At 48.4% G+C, this 22,385-nt stretch overlaps 1 protein-coding gene across 1 annotated transcript; it reads left to right on the forward strand.

Annotated features, from left to right (window-relative positions):
- The first annotated feature begins 3,397 nt into the window (after positions 1-3,397).
- On the forward strand, positions 3,398-22,044 carry TMEM245 (transmembrane protein 245). Its single transcript, XM_078592842.1, has 16 exons — positions 3,398-3,977; positions 4,980-5,097; positions 5,577-5,675; positions 6,391-6,489; positions 6,591-6,896; positions 7,239-7,408; positions 9,586-9,773; positions 11,585-11,678; positions 12,739-12,837; positions 14,226-14,363; positions 15,604-15,726; positions 16,339-16,484; positions 16,832-16,932; positions 18,327-18,501; positions 20,080-20,274; positions 20,971-22,044. Exons 1-16 carry the CDS (start codon positions 3,444-3,446, stop codon positions 20,999-21,001), a joined length of 2,616 nt encoding a protein of 871 aa, XP_078448968.1. The 5' UTR covers positions 3,398-3,443; the 3' UTR covers positions 21,002-22,044.
- The last annotated feature ends 341 nt before the right edge of the window (positions 22,045-22,385 follow it).

Raw genomic sequence — 22,385 nt, forward strand, 5'->3', positions numbered from 1 at the left:
GCCACGGTGTGTCCCGCAGCTGCCTTGTTGGCCTTCCTCCGTTGGGAAATCAGGTTGGCATGGATGTGCCTTGCAGCCCGCAATGAAGACATGTCCGCATCATCCTGCGCCAGGATGACGAAGTTCAAGTCGTCGGCCAAAAGCAGAATTTTTTCGGCCACCATCGCGTCCACCCCTTCCTCGTCCATGCGCGGGAAGGCCGCCTTCGCCAACGCCAACAGGGCCGTGCGGTACGCGAGTGGTGACTCCTTGTCGCCCCTCTGCCGCTCGTAGAAAAGCTGGCGACAGTCGGAAGGCGGCCCATAAACCGTGGCCAGCACTTGAAGCGCCGACCGCAGTGTGAAGTGTGCCGACCTGAGTGCAGCAGTGAGGGTGCCAAGGGCGTCGCTATCCTGCATCGCCGGAAGAGCACGTAGCGCCTCGTTGTCCGTCCACCCAGCCATCTCTTGGTGGGCGAGGAAACGGCGCTGAAACCCACCCCAATCGCCGCCGCTTGATACGAACTCCTGCAGGGCCGGCAGGCGTTGCTGAAATGTCGGCTCCGTCTCCGACGATCGCCCAGCACCCGTACCGTCTCCATGGACAGTATGGAGAGCAATGGCGGACCCCAATGGAGGTCGCGCCGTCGGTGACGCGCTGGTTTCGGCTTGGTCGGTGTTGTTGTCCGCTGTTGATGACCTGGCGACCGCTGATAGGTAGCCACTGCGACCCGCCCCCGCCGATGACATGGTGCTTCCTGGTTGGGCACCGTCGCCCGCGTGATGTGCTGGGGCCCCTCCCTCGGCTCCTACTGTACCCGTGGCGGGAAGTTCAAGCCTCCGGCCCATCGCAAAGGCGGGAGTTTCGGGCGGGCGCTGTCCATCTTCACGCCGCGCCGCTCCCCCCGGCCCCAGGCGGGTTATCTGCTCCAGTGTGGCGGCTGCTGCATATAGGAGCTCCGCCAATCGGGAGTGGGCCAATGCCAACTCATCATCAGCCGACGTCCCGGCTCTCTCCGACTGCCCTGCTGGTGGTGGAGCCGGCAGCGGTTGGCCAGGTACGTCGGCGGCGATATCTTGCACCGCCTCTCCCAAGCTGTCGTCCTCTCTGGGGTCTTGGGTACGAGTTGTCCGTCTCGTATCCATTCTTTCGACCACTTCTGACGCCAGATGTAGTGAGTTCCAGGGAGACTGACGACGGAGTCGAGGCACACTCTTTTTAAATCCTTTATATTAAGTTCACTTGCTTGCTTGCTTGCTTGCGTGCTTGCGTGCTTGCTTGCTTAGGACCGTGCAAATCTTTCGGTCGTTTTTTTAACCCACTTCCCGTGATCCAATCGAGCTGACATTTTGCACACAGACTCGTTGTGCTTGAAAATGAATTTTCGTGAAAATTTTTTTCCAAAATGTTACACTGTTTAGGGAAGAAAAAAAAAATATTTAATTACCAATTGCTTAATTGTGGCAGACAATCATCTGACCCATAGGTGGCAGCCATCTCAAGCCAGAGGACGAGAGGACTGTAGCCGCCCGTTTCATGATGACGCAAATGTTGACTAACCACATGGCATGAAATCCCTGCCCCCACGCTGTACAGTGGAGACTATTTATAGAGCAGTTACATTGAAGCCGCCAGGTTCTTGAAAGTGGTAAAACGGGTCAACGCTAGTGCCCTCGGGAATATACGGGGCATGTCAAGAGGTGATCTTTCATTTTTAAATCCTTTATATTAACTTCACTTGCTTGCTTGCTTACTCAAGAAAAACAGAAATGAATAATAAAATGAAACCGATGCCACGCATATAAAGGATTTATAGTGAAAAACTTTGTTTTTACGGGTTAATTTTATTCAACTCAAGGGCAGTAACAATACTTGAAGGGGTAACGGCCCCTTCACCCGTACTAGATGGGAAAACACCCCTAGCACTATTTCCCCTGTCCTATTCCCAGTCCTCCTCTAATAGTGCTATGGGAGGCTATCTGATCTGGCCCTGGTAAAGCACGGATCCCGGCACCCAGCTAACCCGGCCTTGCTCTTACAAGAGCAGAGGTCCAGAAGCTCTTGGGGCCGCGCCACTGGCTTGCCCTGCTCGGCCCTGACAAGGGCAGCGAGACAGGGGAGTCCCAGGGCCTATTCTGCCGGTCTTCAGACTTCACTGGTAAGCTTCTTCCACACTGGCCCCGAGCTCTCTGGCTCCCCGCCTTTTATAGGAGTCCCCTCCGAGGGGTGGAATTATAGGGGATCACAGCGCCCCCATGGCCCCCCAGGGTTAACGGATGCGGACGTGGATGTAGACACCCGTGTGTGGGTGCAGACACCCTTGTGTTTTCTGTCCGCCCTTCTCCCCGTAATAACCCCTACAGAGGCAACACTTTTACTGATAGGAACCGTCAGGTTACACCAGCCCACAGGGGATTATTGTGTCCGTCGTGCAGGGAGGGGCTGGGTGGGGAGGGTGGGGAGGGTGGGGAGGGTTTGGGTGGGGAGGGTGGGGCTGGGTGGGGAGGGGAGGGTGGGGAGGGGCTGGGTGGGGAGGGGAGGGTGGGGAGGGGCTGGGTGGGGAGGGTGGAGCTAGGTGGGGGGTGGGAGGGGTGGGGCTGGGTGGGGAGGGGCTGGTCACCCCGTGGTGCCCTTATAAAACTCAACGTTTAACCTACTCACGCCGGCTTGTGCCCGCCCTCACAGTCGGGCATATTTGCGGAATACACCACGCCGCCGTTGACCCTGGCCATTGACCGAGCAACCCAACGTTCCTACCAGCTCCCTCCGCAGGAATGTGTTACAACTGAAAAAAATAATGTATTCTGTAAAACTATTGACAGTGGCGTACTGGGCACAAATATTTAAAAAAAAACATTCGTCAATAACACCGTGGTCTTAAAACTAAATTATCATAGGCGACGTTTCGGACAGTGGCCCTTCGTCACAGCACATACACGGAGAAGAGGCCACAGAGAGCGAGAGACGTTAGAGGCTTCAGTCCAACTCCACCGAGAAGCGGCAAGGTCCGCGCATCGTGCGAGGCGCGATTCCCCAACTCGCACGGCCGAGAATAGAGAATCGATCCGAGCCGGGACTTGTATCGTGCTCGGCAACGTCACCCCGAGTGACAACCACCCCACGCACCCCTCCCACCCCATCCCACCCCATCCACCCCACACACCCCACCCCTCCCACCCCATCCACCCACCCCACCCCTCCCACTCACCCACCCCACCCCTCCCACTCACCCACCCCTCCCACTCACCCACCCCTCCCACCCTCACATCCCTCACACTCCATCCACCCCACCCCTCACACCCCATCCACCCCTCACACCCCATCCACCCCACGCACCCCACCCCATCCCTCCCACCCCAAGCACCCCACGCCTCCCACCCCACAAACCCCACCCCTCCCACCCACCCACCCCTCCCCTCCCACCCCTCCCACGTGCCCCACGAGAGCCGGTCGGGCCGTGCGCGATGGAGGATTCTCAGCCCTATCGCCGCGACCCACCGCCACCACCACCGGCGACGCCGTCGGCTCGCGTGGCTCGGCAGGCCGCCGTCTACAACACGGGCGCGCTGCTGCTCGCCGCGCTGTGGTGCGGCGCCGCGGTCTGGCTCTGCGTCCTGCTCGAGCAGTTCCTGCGGCCGCTGCTCTGGGCGACGCTCTGCGGCTCCTTCCTGCACCCGTGCAAGCGCGGACTGGCGGCGCGGAGCCGCGCGTGGCTCGCGGAGCTCCGCGAACGTCGCCGGCCCCTGGCGCTCGCAGCCCTCTTGGCGCTGCCCCTGGCGGTGTCCGCGCGCCTCTGGCCGCCGATGTTGACCCTCGGCTCTGGCCCGGCGTGGTGGTGGTGGCCGTGGCGGCGGTGGTGGCCCAAGCGGTGTGCCGGGCTCGTTGTGCTGCTGCTGGTGGTGGTCGTGGCGACGGTGGTGACGGTGGTGGTCGCGGAGGTGCTGGGCGGAGTGCGGGAGAAGTTGCACGGCGCTTTGGGGCTCTTCGACTCGACACGGGCGAGTTGAGCGGCGTGTGTTGGCGTTGAGCTTCTTTCGCACCGTACACATGGCCTATCGTGCTGTGTGTGCGTGCTCTGTGCTGTGTGTTTGGAGGAAGCTTTGGCAGGCTTGGACGTTCGTTGTCATTGGCAGCGCTGGCTTGAGTACTTACTGCGCTGTAATTATGGCGACGTGGCACGGTTGAGTCAGAAGAGTTGATCCTGAACGGATAAAAGAAAGGAAGGCGACCGTGGTGGTGATTTGTGTACGAGACATTTGACGAACACACACAATCTGACCGACGTGTTCCACGTGTCACGGCTGTACCGTTATTGGAAGGGTTTTAGAAATGTCCGGAGAGACTTTAAACATAATTTTGACGGTATTTTTGTTGTTGTTGAACTTCTAGTAATCACTGCTATTGATCCTAGGGTTGTTTCTCCCAAGCGCTCTATGAGAAGGGATGTAATGACGGAATGATTGTTAGAGATTCTGCCCGATGTCTCTGGTAGAGCGTATGGAAAAATGCATTGCCCCTTTCCTGACTGAGGGCGCTTGAAGGGATGGATCTCAGTAGTTTAGTGGTTTTTTAAAATAGGCAAATAACAATTTTAACATAACTGGGCATACAGCACTAAATGAAATCCACAACACAAAATCCGTACGTGTCAGCGTGTTGGACAACAGAGTAACAGCACTGCCAGCATCAATCATTTGCTGCCAGAATTTCAGATATTCGCCAAGCTAATCCTGAAGCCGTCCACTGGCTTCACACAAAATGCTCAAAATAAAAACGTCGCTGATTCATTCCCCACCATACAATATAATAATGCAAATCAGGGGACTCATTTCACAATCATTTCAAAATAAAGGACATTTTGTTCAAAGTTTTCAAACGCCTCGGGTAGTCGGCAAAAAATGCGAAATGCCGCGTTTGCTTGTTGTCTTCATACCTCTCCAATGCCCTTTGCTCACACTAACGATGTTGCCGTGTCGATGGTTCTGTTCTCACGTCCGTAGGTGTGGAGCTTCGTCTGCGCCTATCTGCTGGCGGTTCTGCTGTGTTGGAGCCCGCGCACACAGCCCGTACTCCGGGGCCTCGCCTGCCTGCCCTGGGCCGCCCTGCTGCTGCATCTCGGTGCGGAGATGTGATGCGACATTAACCACTGATGATGGATCGAGAACGGACCGAGACACATCCACGACACTGCTAACACGCACCGGGAGGCGTGACGCTGGCCCGTTGTGCCCCGTCCAGCGGCCCTGCCGGCGAAATCCGATCAAAGTTAACAAGTGATGTGTAAATGTTTACGGTATTATAGTTATTGCAACGTCATTTAACTATACATTTATAATTGTATATCTGGAATGCATTATATTGCATTGCTTTTTTTCTGTTGCTCTTCCAGTATGTTTATATGAATTCTTAGTTATTTCACTACAGTTAACTTGACAACAACATAAGCCTGCCATACGTTTTCTAATCGTTGCAGCTTTACAAGATATAACGCTTATTAGTCACATACCATGAAACGGCTTTGGTAACAGCGCCGAGCTTTAACGATCATCACGGGTGGCTTGCTGCCTGCCCCCCTCTCTCCGCTGGCTCGTTACCAGTGTCTCTGGCCGGGAGTTGGCGGATACCAGCCCTGCTACTCCTGCTCACCCTGCTGCTCATCGGCTGGCTCACAGAGAGTGGCAGAGATCGTAACAAAGGTGTGCGCACCCATTTCTTGATATCACACCGAGTCCCCCGGTTGCTCTGTAGGCGTTTTATTATGGACTTCACCAATCCCACTGTCCTAACATTTAGCACATTGGAGTCCTGGGATTAAATTTACAACTGGGTGACATCAGAATATATTTGCTTGAATAGCTGATTACGTAGGTTAATAAAAATTTAATCACGACGTTTCGGAGGCAACACAAGCTTCCGTCTTCAGGTGGAACCGTCACAGCAAAATTACTGTATCAAGTGAGCTGATTAACTTGTTTTGTTGTACAGAACATAGTTTCCGATTATACCTGGCTACATTCACAATGTTTTGTAATTGGTTTTCTGTGACGAGTCTTCGTGTTGGACCTTTATACACTTTGAGGTGTCTGCTACAAGGGTTGTATTTCTGAACAGAAAAATGCGTGGTCGTGCATTAAAAACAATTCCCGACATTGCCAAAACTATAACGTAAATCACTATCAACTCAGAAATGTTAATATGTTATTACATTTTTGTATGATTGCTAAATACGAGTTTATACAGACAGTTGTTTACCAATCTCATGTGTTAATTTTTTTCTGAAGTATTAAGTTTATTAAAGTTGTTGGTGATGGGCCTCGTCAAGAAGGCATGATAGAAATGAGCATTTCTGTGTTAGACTTGAGTCGTGAGAGATTCGGTTGCTGGAACAGCGCGTGGTTTTCCTGTGGCCAGGTGTGGGGTTTTCAGACCTTCTGGTTCAGATGGGTGCCATGGCCACCTCCATCACGGGGTTGGGAGGCTCGCTCAAGGAAGCCCAAGACTCTTCTGCAAGTAATATCCCTCTCTCCCCGTGCTTTCGCTCCTTGATATTCACACATCAGTTTCATTGTTCAGTTTATTAAGCTCTGTTTTTTTCCCTCTCACTTTTCCAGAGGCTCATTCAACAGAACACTCTGAGTTCACTTCAGCATCGTTGACAGAAGCAGAACAAACATCGACTTCGTCACCTCACAATTCGACACTCTCGGGTGAAACCTCTTTCTCAAACCGTGCAACACACACCCCAGCGCGACCTCCTCCTACCGGCTGGACCCAGGGACCTCACCGAGCGCTGTGGCTGAGGCACAGGCGGAAGTGTGTCAGTAACGTCTACTTCGTGGCGTTGCTCTGGGCGATCGTGGCCGTCCAGATTTGGCTCAACCTCTGGATGCTGCAACTCCTGCCTATTCCCATTTCCAGTGAGTGTGCACATGGGCCACGTGAGCTTTATCATCTACTATAATAACAATCATTTAAAAAACACTAATAATGTACTTGCATTTTAATAGGCGTTGTATTGCAAAAGAAGAAGAGCACACAACAACTTCAGGAATTAATTTACTTTTTATTTATTTTTGCGTTAACCTTGCATTGTAACTTTCACGTTACAATTTCCACAACAAAAAATGCTGCGACATGCTAACGGAAGCGATGGAAGAAAAAAAGCGGCGATATTAACAGCACGGAGATGCTGTCTGTCGATGGCTGTCCGGATTGTGTTGCTGTCTCGTCTCCGCTGATGCCGGCTGTCTCGGGCACAGTATGCCTGCTGATGAAGCTGCTGGAGGCGTTCCGGGTGCGGGAGTTTGTGGTGGCGTGCGCCGGGCGCTGGTTCTGCCGCCTGGAGAGCCACCTCGAGGAGCGGCGAGAGGTCCTGCTGCCCCGGCCGATCTACGGCCTTGGGCAGCTCCTCTTTAGTGCTGACCGGAAGGTGGGCCCCTTCATCACGACCGCCGCTCTCCTGCAGCTGGTCTCGATGTAACAGGGAACGGCTGTGCCCCGTGACGGGCCTCTGCTCATAGAGGGAGGGCGCACAGCCTTAGTTCTTGGCCATAAAATGTGAGGCGTTGTTCCTTCACCTCGAACATGCCGACCGTCTGTAAGAATGAAGATTTTGGATACACAGTCAAATTGATCGGACTCGTGTGACCTGGGTTTTGCATGGTGAAACTTTATTTTGACACAAGGTATTTCCGCACCTGAACGTTTTATTATTCTAAGTCGAGTTTGTGACCAAGGGCTTATTATGTGAGCACCTGCATCACCTCCTGAATAGAACAGAGTGCACAAGGTGAAGTTGAAAACGTTAATACTGGTAGGAACCTCCTGGTTACACCAGCCCACAGGGGATTATTGTGTCCGTCCGTCGTGCATTCAAAAATGGGTGGGGCTGGGTGGGGAGGGAATGGTGGGGAGGGGCTGGGTGGGGAGGGTGGGGAGGGGCTGGGTGGGGAGTGGGAGGGGTGGGGCTGGGTGGGGAGGTGCTGGTCACCCCGTGGTGCCCTTATAACCTACTCACGCCGGCTTGTGCCCGCCCTCACATTCGGCCATATTTGCGGAATACACCACGCCGCCGTTGACCCTGGCCTTTGACCGAGCAACCCAACGTTCCTACCAGCTCCCTCCGCAGGAATGTGTTGACAACACCTTGTAATTTCTCCCGTGGTGGTTATTTTGGTCAATTTCACGTTCTTTTTTCTTACCTCTTTCACCACAGCTCCAGGGCCGTATTAATAATAACGGTTTAGAAAACAATAATCCGCCCGAGCCAACTCGGCGTTATTGCGCACACAGCCAACCTTTCGGAAAACAGGGAGTGTTAGAGCGTTGACCGTCCCAATTGGTGCCTTTGCCACCAGAGAGGATCCAGTGACTTCGCAAATAGAAGAAGATGCCAGGAGAATCAATTGTTGCAGATTGGCGCAGGCCGCTGGCTCAGGGAGCAGTCAGCGAGAACCCCGGGGGGTCGTTCCAGATCTTATTACACCATGCCTATCATATGTTGGCATTGCATGTGCTTAATCGGCAGAATTGCTGGAGCCTTTTGACATTATGCGATCACAGTGATGGGTCATATGATACTTGAGCTGTTTGGCACAGGCTACAAGTGAAAAACTCAAACGTTAACATAGTTAAGAATCTGTCATTTACCCAGGACTCGTATAAAAAGTGACTTGCTATATATTCGTGTCTTGAGCCATACACAAATTTTGTCACGAACATATCCCTGAAGCATTGTCTATTTTAATGTTATGGTGGCCTGTGCTTCAAGATCTCACGCAAACGAAAATGATCAGGGATGTGGTTTTGTGATTCTGCCATTGATTTGCAAACCAAGATAAGCCACATCTGTTGGATAACAATAAACTTTTATCCCATGACATTATTGACAAAAACTGGCCTTTGTGTGCCATAACATATTTTATTTGCGTTCATAATTAATATTCCGGAAATAACAAAAACTACACTTGCCTTGCAAACATGCTCCTAGACCTCGAATAGCCTTTCAATATTCACATTCTTGCAAACAAGTCGTGTTCACTCGAATAGAGTCACGTTGGGAAGGCCCTCGATCTCTGAACAATCATGCCACAGTAATCTGGGTTTTTTTTAAGTGATGGCAACTTTTCCTTGCTGTTCTCCCACGGGTTATTTTGAACGCTGCTGTTATGTGGTGCACACGGTGTGCGTGTGTGCGTGTGTGTGCGTGCGTGTGCGTGCGTGTGTGGCGTGCGTGTGTGTGCGTGCGTGCGTGTGCTCAGCTTCGGTGGTGTAGTGGGGAGCGGCAGTGCAATGGCTAACCCGCTTCCACTACGAACCCAGCGAACCGAGTTCGATTTCTGCTTACAGCCAACATCGGTGACGAATATCTGAACCGGTCCTGGGCCACCCCGAGGTCGACTGAGCCTCAAATTATACCTGGTGCGGTGTGTAAGCATCTGCACTGGGGAGCCAAAGGCGGTCGGGTGTGGTGCGGGCCACCCACCCCCTCATGTGTTTGCGAACAGCACTTGCTCCAACAGTCTGTTAAGGGGAAATCGATTTGCGTGGTTTGCTACGTACGGTGCGAAAGAAGTTCAAGGTACATATATCTTTGTCTTTGCTCAGCTGCTGGGTTGGCTGGAGTCGTCTCTGGACAAGCTGATCAGCGTGCTCATCATCCTGCTGCTACTGGTGGGCACGCTGCTGCTGGGACTCTTCCTCACCGCCAAGGTCCACCAGGAGAGCAAGCACGTCGTGGCCGTCACACGCAGCCTCATCAACGAGACGCTCGCCCAGAACCCCGAGTGGGCCAAGTGAGCTCGCCCCGTACCCCCCCCCCTCGCCGCCCCACCTCCCCCCCCACGCTCCGCACCGCTCACACACGGAGGCACAAATGTCAGAAATTCGACACGCTTGTCCATAACACTGCCTTAAAGCAGGACAATAATATAGGTGACATTTCAAGCAGTGACCTTTTTTTTGGAATAATTAAAAAAAAACGGCTGATGTATTCTCACTGGATCTCCCTGCTATAAAGAAAGGCATTTTCCGGAAATGTAACCTATCGTATGTTTTTTTCTCTTTAAGGCAGTGTTTATTGATGAGTCTTTTGAGTTTTTGTTGATGGTGTTTGTGCACCCCCTGCTAATGCAGCATCGCAAACAATCTTTTGTTTAATTTTGCGTATGCTATAATTATCTTCGCATTTATATGGTGCTTAACTGCCTTAGCGACTCAAAGCACCTTGCCTCAAATCTCATCTCAAACATTCTAAGGGGCCCGCAAGAGCAGCTGTTCTTGTGGTGGTGACTAGTGGGCATTAGTTTGCCAGGAGGGGGGTGATGATTGCAATGTGTAATCCCAATTGAATAAGTAGATGCAAGTTTACTTCCAGTGACGCTTTTTAAAAAATAAGTTAATACCTCGGTGAGCTTTGTCTGATAGAATGGGGATGGTTTAGTCTTATTTGTATGGTTTTTGGGTGATTTGTTTTACTTTTCTTGTACTTTTCACTCCTTTCGTGTTTTTGTGTTGCTTGTTGTTGTAACGTTCTAACCCACCCCTACTGGACATCTGTGAACAAGAGCTTTATAGCTAATTGGATCCTTCCAGTATAAATACATATTCAGATTTTGGCTCAAAGGTCACAGTGCTGAGCTGGCGCCACTGAGGCCTGGGTTCGAGTCCAGGCAGCCGCCCGCTGATGACACCAGATTCTCTGGTGTAGCAAGCTGATGGCTTCAGCTCAGTGACCAATCCCTGCACAATAAGACCCGTTATGTTACATTTGGTTTGGACTTTGGGTACAATTCCAGCTTTGTGAAGCGATGGTGATCTTTGCACAGTTCCTTAAGTTTTAACTCATTATTTTTGCGTGTAGTGAATACGTAAAATGGCATATTGATTTCCTCTGTGTAAGTAAATTTTGGCGGAATGCCAGACCAGAGGTCACTCTTAAAACTGCAGATACAGCAGTTGAGCTGCATTTAAATAAAGCTAAAACCACACCTTGTTATCACACCCTGACTATTTGATTATGCATATTTGGTTGCTTTACACTCACATTTTTTGCACTCGTATAATTTTTATATATGTGTTAAAAAGCACCTTATGCAAAAAAAATGCACATTTAGTATAATAACGTGTGTTTTACCTTAGCATTTTTGCACTTTTATTGCTTTTCATTTATGTGCTACAAGAACAGCTTTTGCAACAACATCAACAAATATCCAACATTTTGGATAACGTGTTTTATATGGGAATACAGTCAAACTTCATTTATCCAGGGTAAAATGGAGCTACGGGTTCCCCGGTTACAAATATCCGAATTCCCAACCTAAGATTCACTCATTTATCCGGGGAGGGGGGGCGGGTGTGACCACGGATTTCCCCAGATAATTGAAATAATTTTCCAAATAACTCCATTTATCCGTGGTCCCAACCTCGGATTTTTAAAAGTATTTGCCGAATAACTCAATTAAACAGTGGTCTGGACCCCGGATATTTGGACGGCCATGCCCCCCGTATAAACAAATTAACGGATAATCTGGTCAGTGATAAACGGAGTTTGACCTTAAACTGACACAGCATTAAACCACGATGTGAAACCACTGTTTTGTCACAGCTGGCTACCAGAGGCTGAGGCGGAAATGCAGAGAGCCCTGGACTCGGCGGCCAATAGTGTCTATCAGTACGGCCGGGAGTGGATAACAAGCAGGGTAACGCAAGCTGCTCTTGTCGGCACCGATGTGGTTGTTCCTTCTTAGGCGTCGGATCCTCCAGTTGTTTTAAGTTGTGCTATGAAGAAGGGGGCCATTGCTCGAAACGTTACCTATTTTTTTTTTTCTCTGCTATTGACGAATGCGTTGGAGTTTTTTTGTAGAATGTGCTCGTGCACAACTGTCGTCGCAATTTCACCAGACAATGTGGTGAGCAGCGCTGCAGTGATTCATAGCGGACACTTAGCGTTGTCGTCGCTGCTTGGGGTTAATGGGAACTAATGGTGGCGCTGTAATTGAGTGGCTCAAGACAGCTGCTTGGCAAATTAATGTTTCCACACCGGTTCGATGTGGATGCTTGGCACCAACGATTCTTTTGAGATTATTGCATGCTCCAATCACAAAATATGAGTTGTAATAAATGCTTTCTACCTTTGATATAAACTGTCTCCTCTGTTACAGATGACATGAACGTAAATTCATAGCACCTCAATATAACTTGGCAGCCCACTCTTTGTCATTGACCCAATTCGTACATTTCAGCAATCTGCTAATTGCCACGGGTGCGTGTGTGTGGCATGTGTGTGTTGCGTGGGTCACGTGGTGGTGGTGTATGGATCGTGTATTTGCTTGGGTCGCATGTGCGGTGCATGGGTCGTGTGTTGCATGGGTCGTGTGTGGACTGGATTGTGTGTGCGGTCTGGGTCGTGTGTACGATGTGGGGGTCGCGTGTGCGGTGCATGGGTCGTGTGTTGCATGGGTCATGTGTTGCATGGGTCATGTGTGGACTGGATTGTGTGTGCGGTCTGGGTCGTGTGTACGATGTGGGGGTCGCGTGTGCGGTGCATGGGTTGTGTGTTGCATGGGTCATGTGTGGACTGGATTGTGTGTGCGGTCTGGGTCGTGTGTACGATGTGTGGGTCGCGTGTGCGGTGCATGGGTCATGTGTTGCATGGGTCATGTGTGGATTGGATTGTGTGTGCGGTCTGGGTCGTGTGTATGATGTGTGGGTCGCGTGTGCGGTGCGTGCGGTGTGCTGGTGCGTCGGTGTGGTCTGCAGCTGCGGAAGATGCTGGGCGAGAAGGTGCACAACACGACACGCGTGGAGAAGCATGTCCTGGAGCTTTGGGACCGCCTCTACCAGTCTTGGTTCATGCATGTGTGTTTGTGTGCACCAGTGTTGCCGAGATGCATGCTTGTGCGCCCTGTGGCCTGTGGCTGCTGGCATGTTTTATTCACAATCGCATTCCAGATGTACATCTTGCACTGTGTGCCTACCAATTTAGCCCCCGTTATACACGAGAATTATCATGTAGTGCCTGTGCATTAAATTACTCTGTGTTGCTTATTGTTAATCATAGTCTGTTGCAGCCTTCCTTGCCCTTCAAAGTTGTGTTAAACTGAATGACCCCCTCTTTTAATAAGTAAAGTCGTTGTGAAATTGTCATTAAATATTAATTGTACAACTTCATAATGTATCATCCGTTACAACTTTTGAGAGTTATTGTGCCAACGGGCGACTCTGAATCCTTTAAACTGACACATTTTGTGTTAAACTCATCTTCGTTAAGATCGCATTGGACCTTTTATCATCACCATCCATGGGCAGATAGCCCGTCGGTGTCCACTGCACATTCGTAATTTGTGGACCCTTCATCAGAGGACTTGAAAAGGTGGCCTGCGGGACCATACTCAAGCTACACTCCTCCATACTGCACAAGCTGCTGTTGAGCTCAAATAGCAGCAGAAGGTCTCACACACAAAGCCTGTGTGGTGAGGCCTTCTGCCAAGCGGCCAGCAACAGACTGCACTCTTGAAGGTGTAGAAGATAAGAATTGACACATTTCTGAAATTCAACAAGGTTATAACAACTTGGGGGAAAGGTGACGTTGGGACGGAATTCCAGAGTGGAGATTGTGTGGCTCTCGTGTGGTCAAATCCATATTTGGCGGGGGAAATTCGTGACAGAAAAATTGTGCGGGCTGGAATATCATAAGTCTCGAACAATACACAAACGTTTGTATAAAAGCACTCGCCCTTTGTGTATTATGCAAAAACCATCGGCAGTTCCTGAAGAACTGGATTGTGCTTCTCTTGTTTCAAGTCACCATGAAAATAACAAAAAAAATATATATACATTTTGATGGTGGACTTGCACTGCTGCCTGTCAGTTGGTCACATTCACACACATACTACAGTAAAACCTTGGATTGCGAGTAACTTGGTCTGCGAGTGTTTTGCAAGACGAGCAATTTTTTTAAATAAATATCACTTTGATAAACGAGCGAGGTCTTGCAATACGAGTCTTACGTGTATACACTTTGTCTACCGAGCGTCACGTGATCACAACTAACATACAAATGATTTGATATATGAGTGCTTTGGATTACAAACACGTTTCCGGAACGAATTATGCTCGCAATCCAAGGTTTTACTGTCGTTTGCATTTGACTAGAGACAAGAGGACCAGAATACAGTTTGTCAGGAACAGCCAGTGGCTTGTTTTTTGCATTACACACAAATGCTACGTTCTCTCGTGTGCCGCAGAACGGGACGGCGCTGGGCCGGAGTGGGAGCCGTGCGGAGAGGGGTCCCCTGGGGCGACAAACCTCGTGGATAATGGACGTGCTCGACTGGCAGGACGTGGCCTCCTTTGTGCAGGAGAACATCTCCGTCTTCCTCTCGGTGAACCTCACAATGAGTCTTCTTTATTAAATTGGCACACTTTCTTCGCAAACTCTGTCATATAAAAAACGATGTCAATTGCAAATTCCCTTCCTCGTAGCATGTTAAAGTGTTCACAGGATTATTGTGAAGGGCCATTGGACAAAACGTCGCCTGTTATATATATTTTTCCCTTTTAAGGCCACAGTGCTATTGATCGATGTGTTTTTTGTCACAAGTGCTTATCACTGTCATGGAAATACATTGGCATTGTGTGCCTCGAAGGCAGGATTATTTTCGTTACGTGAATGTTACACGATGTACAGTGAGGGTTATGACCCCTATCATCAGTGTTTGCTTCTTTTAAATCTGATTTTGTTTTCTTCAAAAAAAAATCATGAAGAGGTGAAAGGCACACGGTGTTACATTTTTCAAGGTTGACGAAATAATGTGGCCACAATGTTTTGTATTTGACCACCAGACACTGCGTCGGAGAGATTCACACGCGGGTTTTTAATAAAACAGTTGCTCTGCATGGTGGCCTGCTTGAGCTGCAGCATCGTATCGAATCTAGCTGCAGTACAAGTACGTCAATTCCTCGTTTAATGTGATAGATGCGTTCCTGAAAAGTGCGAGGAATTTCTATATACACTACAGGGCATAAATAGATGAAAACAATACAATCACATTTGCTCAACAGATCAGCTTGCAGTCATCGCATGGCGGGACAAAGAACTGCGATGAGAGTACACCGCCGCGTACTGTACTATTCCACGCGTGTACCCAGAATTCCCATACCGCTCGGTCGCTCACAAACCGCGTTATAATGGGCGCCCAAATAGAAGAACTGCGTCATAGCAAAAACGTGTTGTGTGAACACGCGTTAAGAGAGGACCTGCTGTATATCGTCGGATGCCAGGAAGAATCTTGATTTGAAGCTTTCGTGACTGCAGGAATCCATACCCTTTGGTTCTTTCGGTAAAGTCACGTAGGTAGAAAATTCATAGATCACGACGTTTCGATCGCAACACAAGCAACCGTCATCAGGTGAGACAAACACAGCAGGAAAACTTTTGACGCAGCAGGAGAACTGCTGCGTTTTTCTCACCTGATCACGGTTGCTTGTGTTGCGATCGAAACGTCGTGATCTATGAATTTTTACCTACGTGACGTTACCGAAAGGACCAAAGAGTATGGATGCCAGGAAGAATTGACATGACCTGCCGCCAAAGGTTCAGTTCGATTCTGTGGCTGCTCTTAGATCCTGGAGTCGCTGTGGGTGGTGATGATCCACAACGTGACTCTGCTGGTCTCCATGGCCACCACGCTCCTCACGCTGCTGTTCTATGGGGGCACGGCCATTCTCAACTTTGTCCTGTCCACGGTAGGAGAGAGCACGACAAGATAATACGTCCGTTTCATTCCAGACGTTGCACCCATAAGGAAGACTGTCTCTTTTGTTTAAATGCCTTCAAATGCGCTCATTCACTTTTCCTTTCATGTAATGAAACATTTCATCGAACGCTAAAGTCGGACAAGAGTCATATGGCGATACGGTGAATTGTCCCAAGTTGGTATTCCGTTAACAATGTGAGAACACGCAAAAGGGCCGAGCACATGACTTTAAAATAGCAATAAGCTTAAGCCATTGTAACCATCTTCTTGGTTCTTTTGGTAAAGTCACGTAGAAGGGAAATAAAAAAATAAAACATAATAAAACATAATAAAATAATTCTCACGACATTTCGGCCACTTCTCAGGTCTGTCGGGAAGACAGCGTCTGTCTTCCCGACAGACCTGAGAATTATTTTATTATGTTTTATTTGTATTATTTTATTATTTCCCTTCTACGTGACTTTACCGAAAAAACCAAGAAGATGAATCCCTGCAGTCACGAAAGCTTTAAGCCATTGTAACCCTATGCACTGTTTATTTGGTAACAGAAACGCGACCCACCAGAAAATCCCCTGCACTTAATGGTCGTCTTGCCCGACAGGTAATCTTCCTGACGACACTCTTCTACCTGCTGAGCTCCAGCAACGAGTACTACAAGCCTGTCAAGTGGCTCATCAGCCTGGCCCCTCTCTCGCAGAGTGGTCTGTCAAGCCACCTCATTGGGCGTACCGTGGAAGACTCCATCAGGTGACCCGGGGCACGATTTAGCTTTTCAGTTTTGTTTACTGTCATTATAGCATGTATATTGTCTGCACTGCATTGTTGTTCCACGCTTTATATGTGGTCTGCAATCGCATCCTTACTCGTGTTAATATCTCAAAAGGCCCCTTAATTCTTTAATCTAATGATGCACTGCAGCGGAGGCACAGTGTAAATAATAATATATGGTGAACAGGAAAACAGTGCCATCTCATTACTGTGCGATTATAACGGTTTAGGAAAAATCCTCAGGCTTAAAGCTGTTCCTCTGACCAAACTCCTGATTTAGCTGCAGAACGAAGAAATGCATTCTAAACGGTGTCGTCTTTTCACAGGGGTGTGTTTGATGCCTCTTTAAAAATGGCATCCTTTTACGGGCTCTACACCTGGCTGACGCACACCATCTTCAGCATCAATGTGGTCTACATCCCTGCAGGTGACTTCCCCTCATGCCCTTACGTCGGCGGTAAATGGGTTTCTGGCTTGGAAAATCGTCAAGACGTGCGGTCGCAGCTGTGCACATGTTGACAGGCTGATGGAATGACCAGCTGCCAGGCATTCACTTCAACTTGGCCAAATCTTTCTTGGCCTGACATTTCTTCCAACTCTCCGCATCGGCTGCACTTGCTGTATTGTTTCGTTGTTGGCCGCTTGTGTATTTCGTGAGCCACATTTCCTATACGTTGCCTGTTCTCTCATCCATTTTAACCTCCTAGAAAACAAATACATGATATTATCATTAACACAACTTGCATACATTATTAATGTTTGAATGTTACTTCGTGATATAAAATGTGCTCGGTGCGTGTGTACGTAGATTTAGTTTATTCTTCTTTTGCAAGCAGGATCGTTTTTGCAGGTGCCTTCGATCCTTTCCTCTCATTTAATATATTTCTTTATTTCAATACATATTGGCATCATAGGGGGAGAGTAAAGGCAGTCATAATTTAATTGTAGATTACATTATAAATTGTCTTATAAGTAAAGTAGTTATTTAAGATACACCGCGTGTGGCATATTATTTGACCACACCGTTGCCTTGCGGTGATAATCCCCAGAACGGTCCGGAGTGGTTCAGCACAGACATTTCTGACTTTGGCGAATGTGTTTTGCCAGGCGTCAAACCTTTTTTCTGAGAAGGTAGCGAGCCGTCCTCCGTGCTACGAAACAAAACACGTTGTTGACGCTCAACCCAGGCATCGTATCCAAAGTTAATGCCAATCCCTGTGACCTTTTTTTCGTTACCCCCACCTTTCCCAGAATAGCTCCTCGGCAGTTGTAACATAACAGTTACGATCATGCCACCTACTTGGGGCTGCGTCTGTTTGCTTTTGCTCAGGGGTAGCTTTAAGCCTAAAAATGCCAATAACCAAATACTGTAATGCTCGTTAGAGGTCGAGTGCGTTTACATAATAGGCACTTGATGCACTGATTAAATTATGACCGGAGGATGCCTCTGTGATGGCTGAGCAACTAATGGAGTTGCACAGGAAGGGCCGCTTATTAATCTGAGGAATTGACCTTATAAGAGGCATTACCTGATTGTAAAGAGTACATTTTTTCCTGCTGATTTTGCTTCAGTTCTCATACATTTTTGATAAAGGCCTAATAAAGAGAAAGTAATATTGTTCCATATAGGTGGTAGCTATGTGTGTGCTCGCATGCTGATGTGTGAGCTTAGGTTTCTGTTTTTAGACATACACTGGGCATGTGAACGCATCCTAATAGTGTATGCGCACAGTACCGTTACGTACGTGCTGTGTCGCATGTGCCAGCGTACGTGCGCCCTAATGTGTGTGCCACCCCCCCCTCACTACTGTATTGCTGTAGCGATAGCGGCGTGCCTGGGTGCGGTGCCGTTCCTGGGAACGTACTGGGCGGCTCTGCCGGGTGTGCTGGAGCTGTGGCTGGCGCAGGGCGCCCACGGACAGGCGCTGCTGCTGCTCACTTGCCACATCCTGCCCACGTACTTCGTCGACACGGCCATCTACTCCGACATCTCAGGGTGGGCTGCCGTACTGCGACGCTCCCAGCCAAAGAACCCACATCTCGTGCACATCTCTGCATTGCGAATGAGATCAGGTCATCAAGGAGCTAGAGACGTTTTATAATTTGTTCGTCGAGTATAGTGTCAGAGGGCGGTGGTGGTGCAATGCTTAGCGCATCGCACTATGAACCTGCTGATCTAATTTCAACTTCAGGGCACGGCTAACATTGGAAAGTAATATGAGCTCGTACTGGGTCTGTTCTCCACCAGCCTGCACCGACTAATGTGGTGAAGCGTTGTCGAACAACTCCTGTGACCAGCATGGCGTAGGGAGGCCTTCATCCAGTCGTGCATTCATATCGGGCTGCAAACTATTGTTATTATTGAGTATTTTGTTCTAATATCAATGTCAATTATTAATTGGGTTTACCCTTCTCCATGTATAGATTGCACAGCAATTAGAATTGTACAGCAATAAACATATTGTAATGTACGTGTTTGACATTTTTAAATGATGGCCTACCATTTGGAAACCACCAGAAGGCTGTCTTGGAATATTCTTTATAGCCCCCTCGGTTGTGGTTTGAACCTGATAGCCAATGCATTGTGGGAATTAACCTCTATGTTCTTTGAATTCTAAAGCAAAAATCAAATCCCACACTTGAAAGCAAATATGTTTTGCGGGAGCCCATTATTCTTAGAGTGCACATTGAATTATACGAGAGTTCTGCTATAAAACCCTTGACTATTTATTAGCAAAACTCAAAATGGGAAGCATTCAACAGCTCTTCATCTCTTTCGCAATTCAATTTCCGCATCTCTGATTATCGCGGTTGGCTACGTACGGTTCAAAATAAGTTCAACATACTTACATATGATTCTCAATACAAACCGTGTATCTTTTGATAAGACACAAGGGATCTATTTAGTATTTTGCTGGCCTTAACTCTTTCCCGTTCAGAGACATCTGCAAGTTGCAGGGTGGGTCTCGTTCACCTCTGAAACTCGGAATGCGCAAGCGGCCCTGTTAATTTGATTTGGAGAGGGGTAGCGCCGTTGTTTTTAAAGACATTTTACTCACCGTAGCGACACGACCGCGCACTATGATAGCTGGCGCCAAACTGTGCCACATGCCCTTCCGCATAACCTTGATACTGTTCAAGTTGAATTTAGATTTAAAGCTTTCGTGACTGCAGGGATTCATATTCTTGGTTATTTTGGTAAAGTCACGTAGAAGGGAAATAATAAAATAATAAAAATATTAAACAATAAAATTATCACGACGTTTCGACTGCAACACAAGCAATCATCATCAGGTGTGAAATCCACAGCAAGAAAATTTGATTGCTTATTTTTATGGATTTCACACCTGATGATGATTGTTTGTGTTGCAGTCGAAACGTCGTGAGAATTGAATTTTTTTATATTTTTATTATTTTATTATTTCCCTTCTACATGACTTTACCGAAAGAACCAAGAATATACTGTTAAAGTTACTTTATTTTTCTTCTGATTTAGGAACGGAATTGGAAGAAAAACTGATGACGTGCACGTACGTCATCGGAAAGGGTTAATCGTGCGTTTGCGGTGGTGCAGAGGTGGTCACCCGTACCTGACGGGGCTGGCGGTGGCTGGCGGCGTCTACTACCTGGGCCTGGAGGGCGCTATCGTGGGCCCCATCTTGCTGTGCACCCTCGTCGTAGCCGTCAACATCTACAGCGCCATGCTGGCGAGCCCCAGCACGCCGCTCTACACGCCAACGGGCTCCTCGCACATGCACTTCTTCAGACGGTGGGCACCGGCACCGCTGTGCGTCGGCCGTGCTGTCTCGCTCGCGCAACTATGCGCTCGCTTGGGCAAAACCGTGGCGACGGTGTGGTTATGGGAGAGCTTTGGACCCTCTCTTTACTGGCTATGAAGAAGGGCCGTTTCTGGAAACGTCACCTATTTTTTTTCATTTAAGGCCAGTGTTATTGCAGGATGTGTTGGTGCTTTTTTCTATTTTTGCTTGTACACCACTGCCGACGCAGAATCGCAACGTTATTTGTTTAGGTTTTCAATAGGGATGTTGAGGGGCATAATATGCTGTAGGGGGCATCGCATCCCATGTTGGTGCGGACGATTAAGTTGGGTTGCCACTGTTTTACAGGGTGAGGGTATGCATGATGACATTTTTTTGCCACCTATTCAAGTTTTTTTTTTGCCATGTTTATCGATGATTGCTTATTTTCATAGATTTCCATTTCTAACGCTACAGCCATCAATTTTATAGAATGTGATGAGTCTTAATTAGCAATTGGCGCAAGGTTGTATGTGCCTAGTAATGTTTAAAAGTTTAATAAACAAATATAGAAACTGAAATATTAGTTGAGCGTAAAATGTGTTGCATACTAATTTAAATAATTAGCGAACCCATTTCTATGCATACTGCATAATTAGTTTTTTAAGTGTCTTGACATATCTGTTTTATCTGATTCAATTTTCCAGGTACATGTCTGAATGCCTGGACCAGGACTGAGTGAGTCATCTCGCTGCTGCTACTGGTTTTGCAAACTCTTTTTCGTCAAGGCCGAGGATGATGCACACGCTGTTTTTTTTTTAAACGAGAGCACTGGTGGATGCCAACTCACTGCCGCTCCCATCAGCAAACTCCCGGTATTTGGACGCTATTGCTGCTGCTGCCACCTGCAGTCGGCGCTGGGTAAAGGTCAGAGTCTTTTTCTCACGAGGGGGAGCGCGACTCTTCTTCCAAGACGGCGAGAGGAGGACTACCCCTGAGCTCGGCATCACGCGGCACGCAGGCACCCCCACCGTGAATTGGCACGTGACTGATCGTGACGATTTCTGCGTGAACTTTACAAGCGGCTGTTGCCGAGCTGCTGTGTTGTTCGTTGCACTTCTTGAGTTTGTGAACACGTTCAGTTGCGTGAGAGGGTGACGGCTGTGGCCGGGAACGCCGTTGAGCCGGGATGTTTGTAAAGCACTTATTAGGGACACTAGGGATGCACACCACTGGACTTTACAAGGGAATGCATGAATACATACACACACCGCCTGCTTGGAGCCAAAATCGCTCGTCTCCTTGCCTTTCGTTCGCTTTGTGAGCGCAATGGAAATTTGTAGGTTAGTGTCCTGCAATTTAGGCTTGTGGTGAGCAGCACAACTTTGGTACAACCCCGTAATTTTGGGGCATTTGATATACAGTAATTATATTTTTCTGACTGGGCCGAGACAATCACTTTACCCTCACAATGAAGACTGGATGAAGACGAGACCACCTGGCGTCAGATCCCAGTAACTCTGAGGTTTCGCATCGGTGTCCAGGAACACTGGTATTGCGTGTATGGTTCCAAGGCCACTTGCAATGCTGTTTCGTGTGGATGCACTTTTATGTTTTAGATCACTTTTATAATTTATAATTATTTAAAACTGCATTGAAGTGAAAGTTTCAGGAAGAAATTGTGTGCAATTGAAATAGCTTCAACGTTTCCATGGTACTTCATATAAATAGTCCTGCAATATTTTAATAAATAAAATCTGCTTGCAATCTTTGCATTTAAATCATCTCAATTGCTTTGTTTCTTTATGCCAATGTTTTCGGTGTTGTTGCTGTGTAGTGCTCATGGCAAGTACTTTTTTGCACGATGAGTTATGGTAACCCTTTTCATCGTGGAGCTCATGTAACGACTCTGCAGGTTTGGTTTCATTGCCCATGACGACCACGTCTGAAATGTACACGGGTGCAGGGGTCTTTTCGCGTGTTTTCCCGACATGTAGGCCCATCCAGAATTAAATTGACAATTTTTACTGCCGAGTCTTCCAGACTTTTACGTCCTAAATCCAGAAGCTTAAGCGAGGCACGTTTCGATCAAATAAAAAAAAATGTTGCATCAAAGTTTACT

The sequence above is a fragment of the Lampetra planeri genome, chromosome 1, assembly GCF_965212315.1.
Source record: "Lampetra planeri chromosome 1, kcLamPlan1.2.h2, whole genome shotgun sequence".
Taxonomy (NCBI): Eukaryota; Metazoa; Chordata; class Hyperoartia; order Petromyzontiformes; family Petromyzontidae; genus Lampetra; species Lampetra planeri.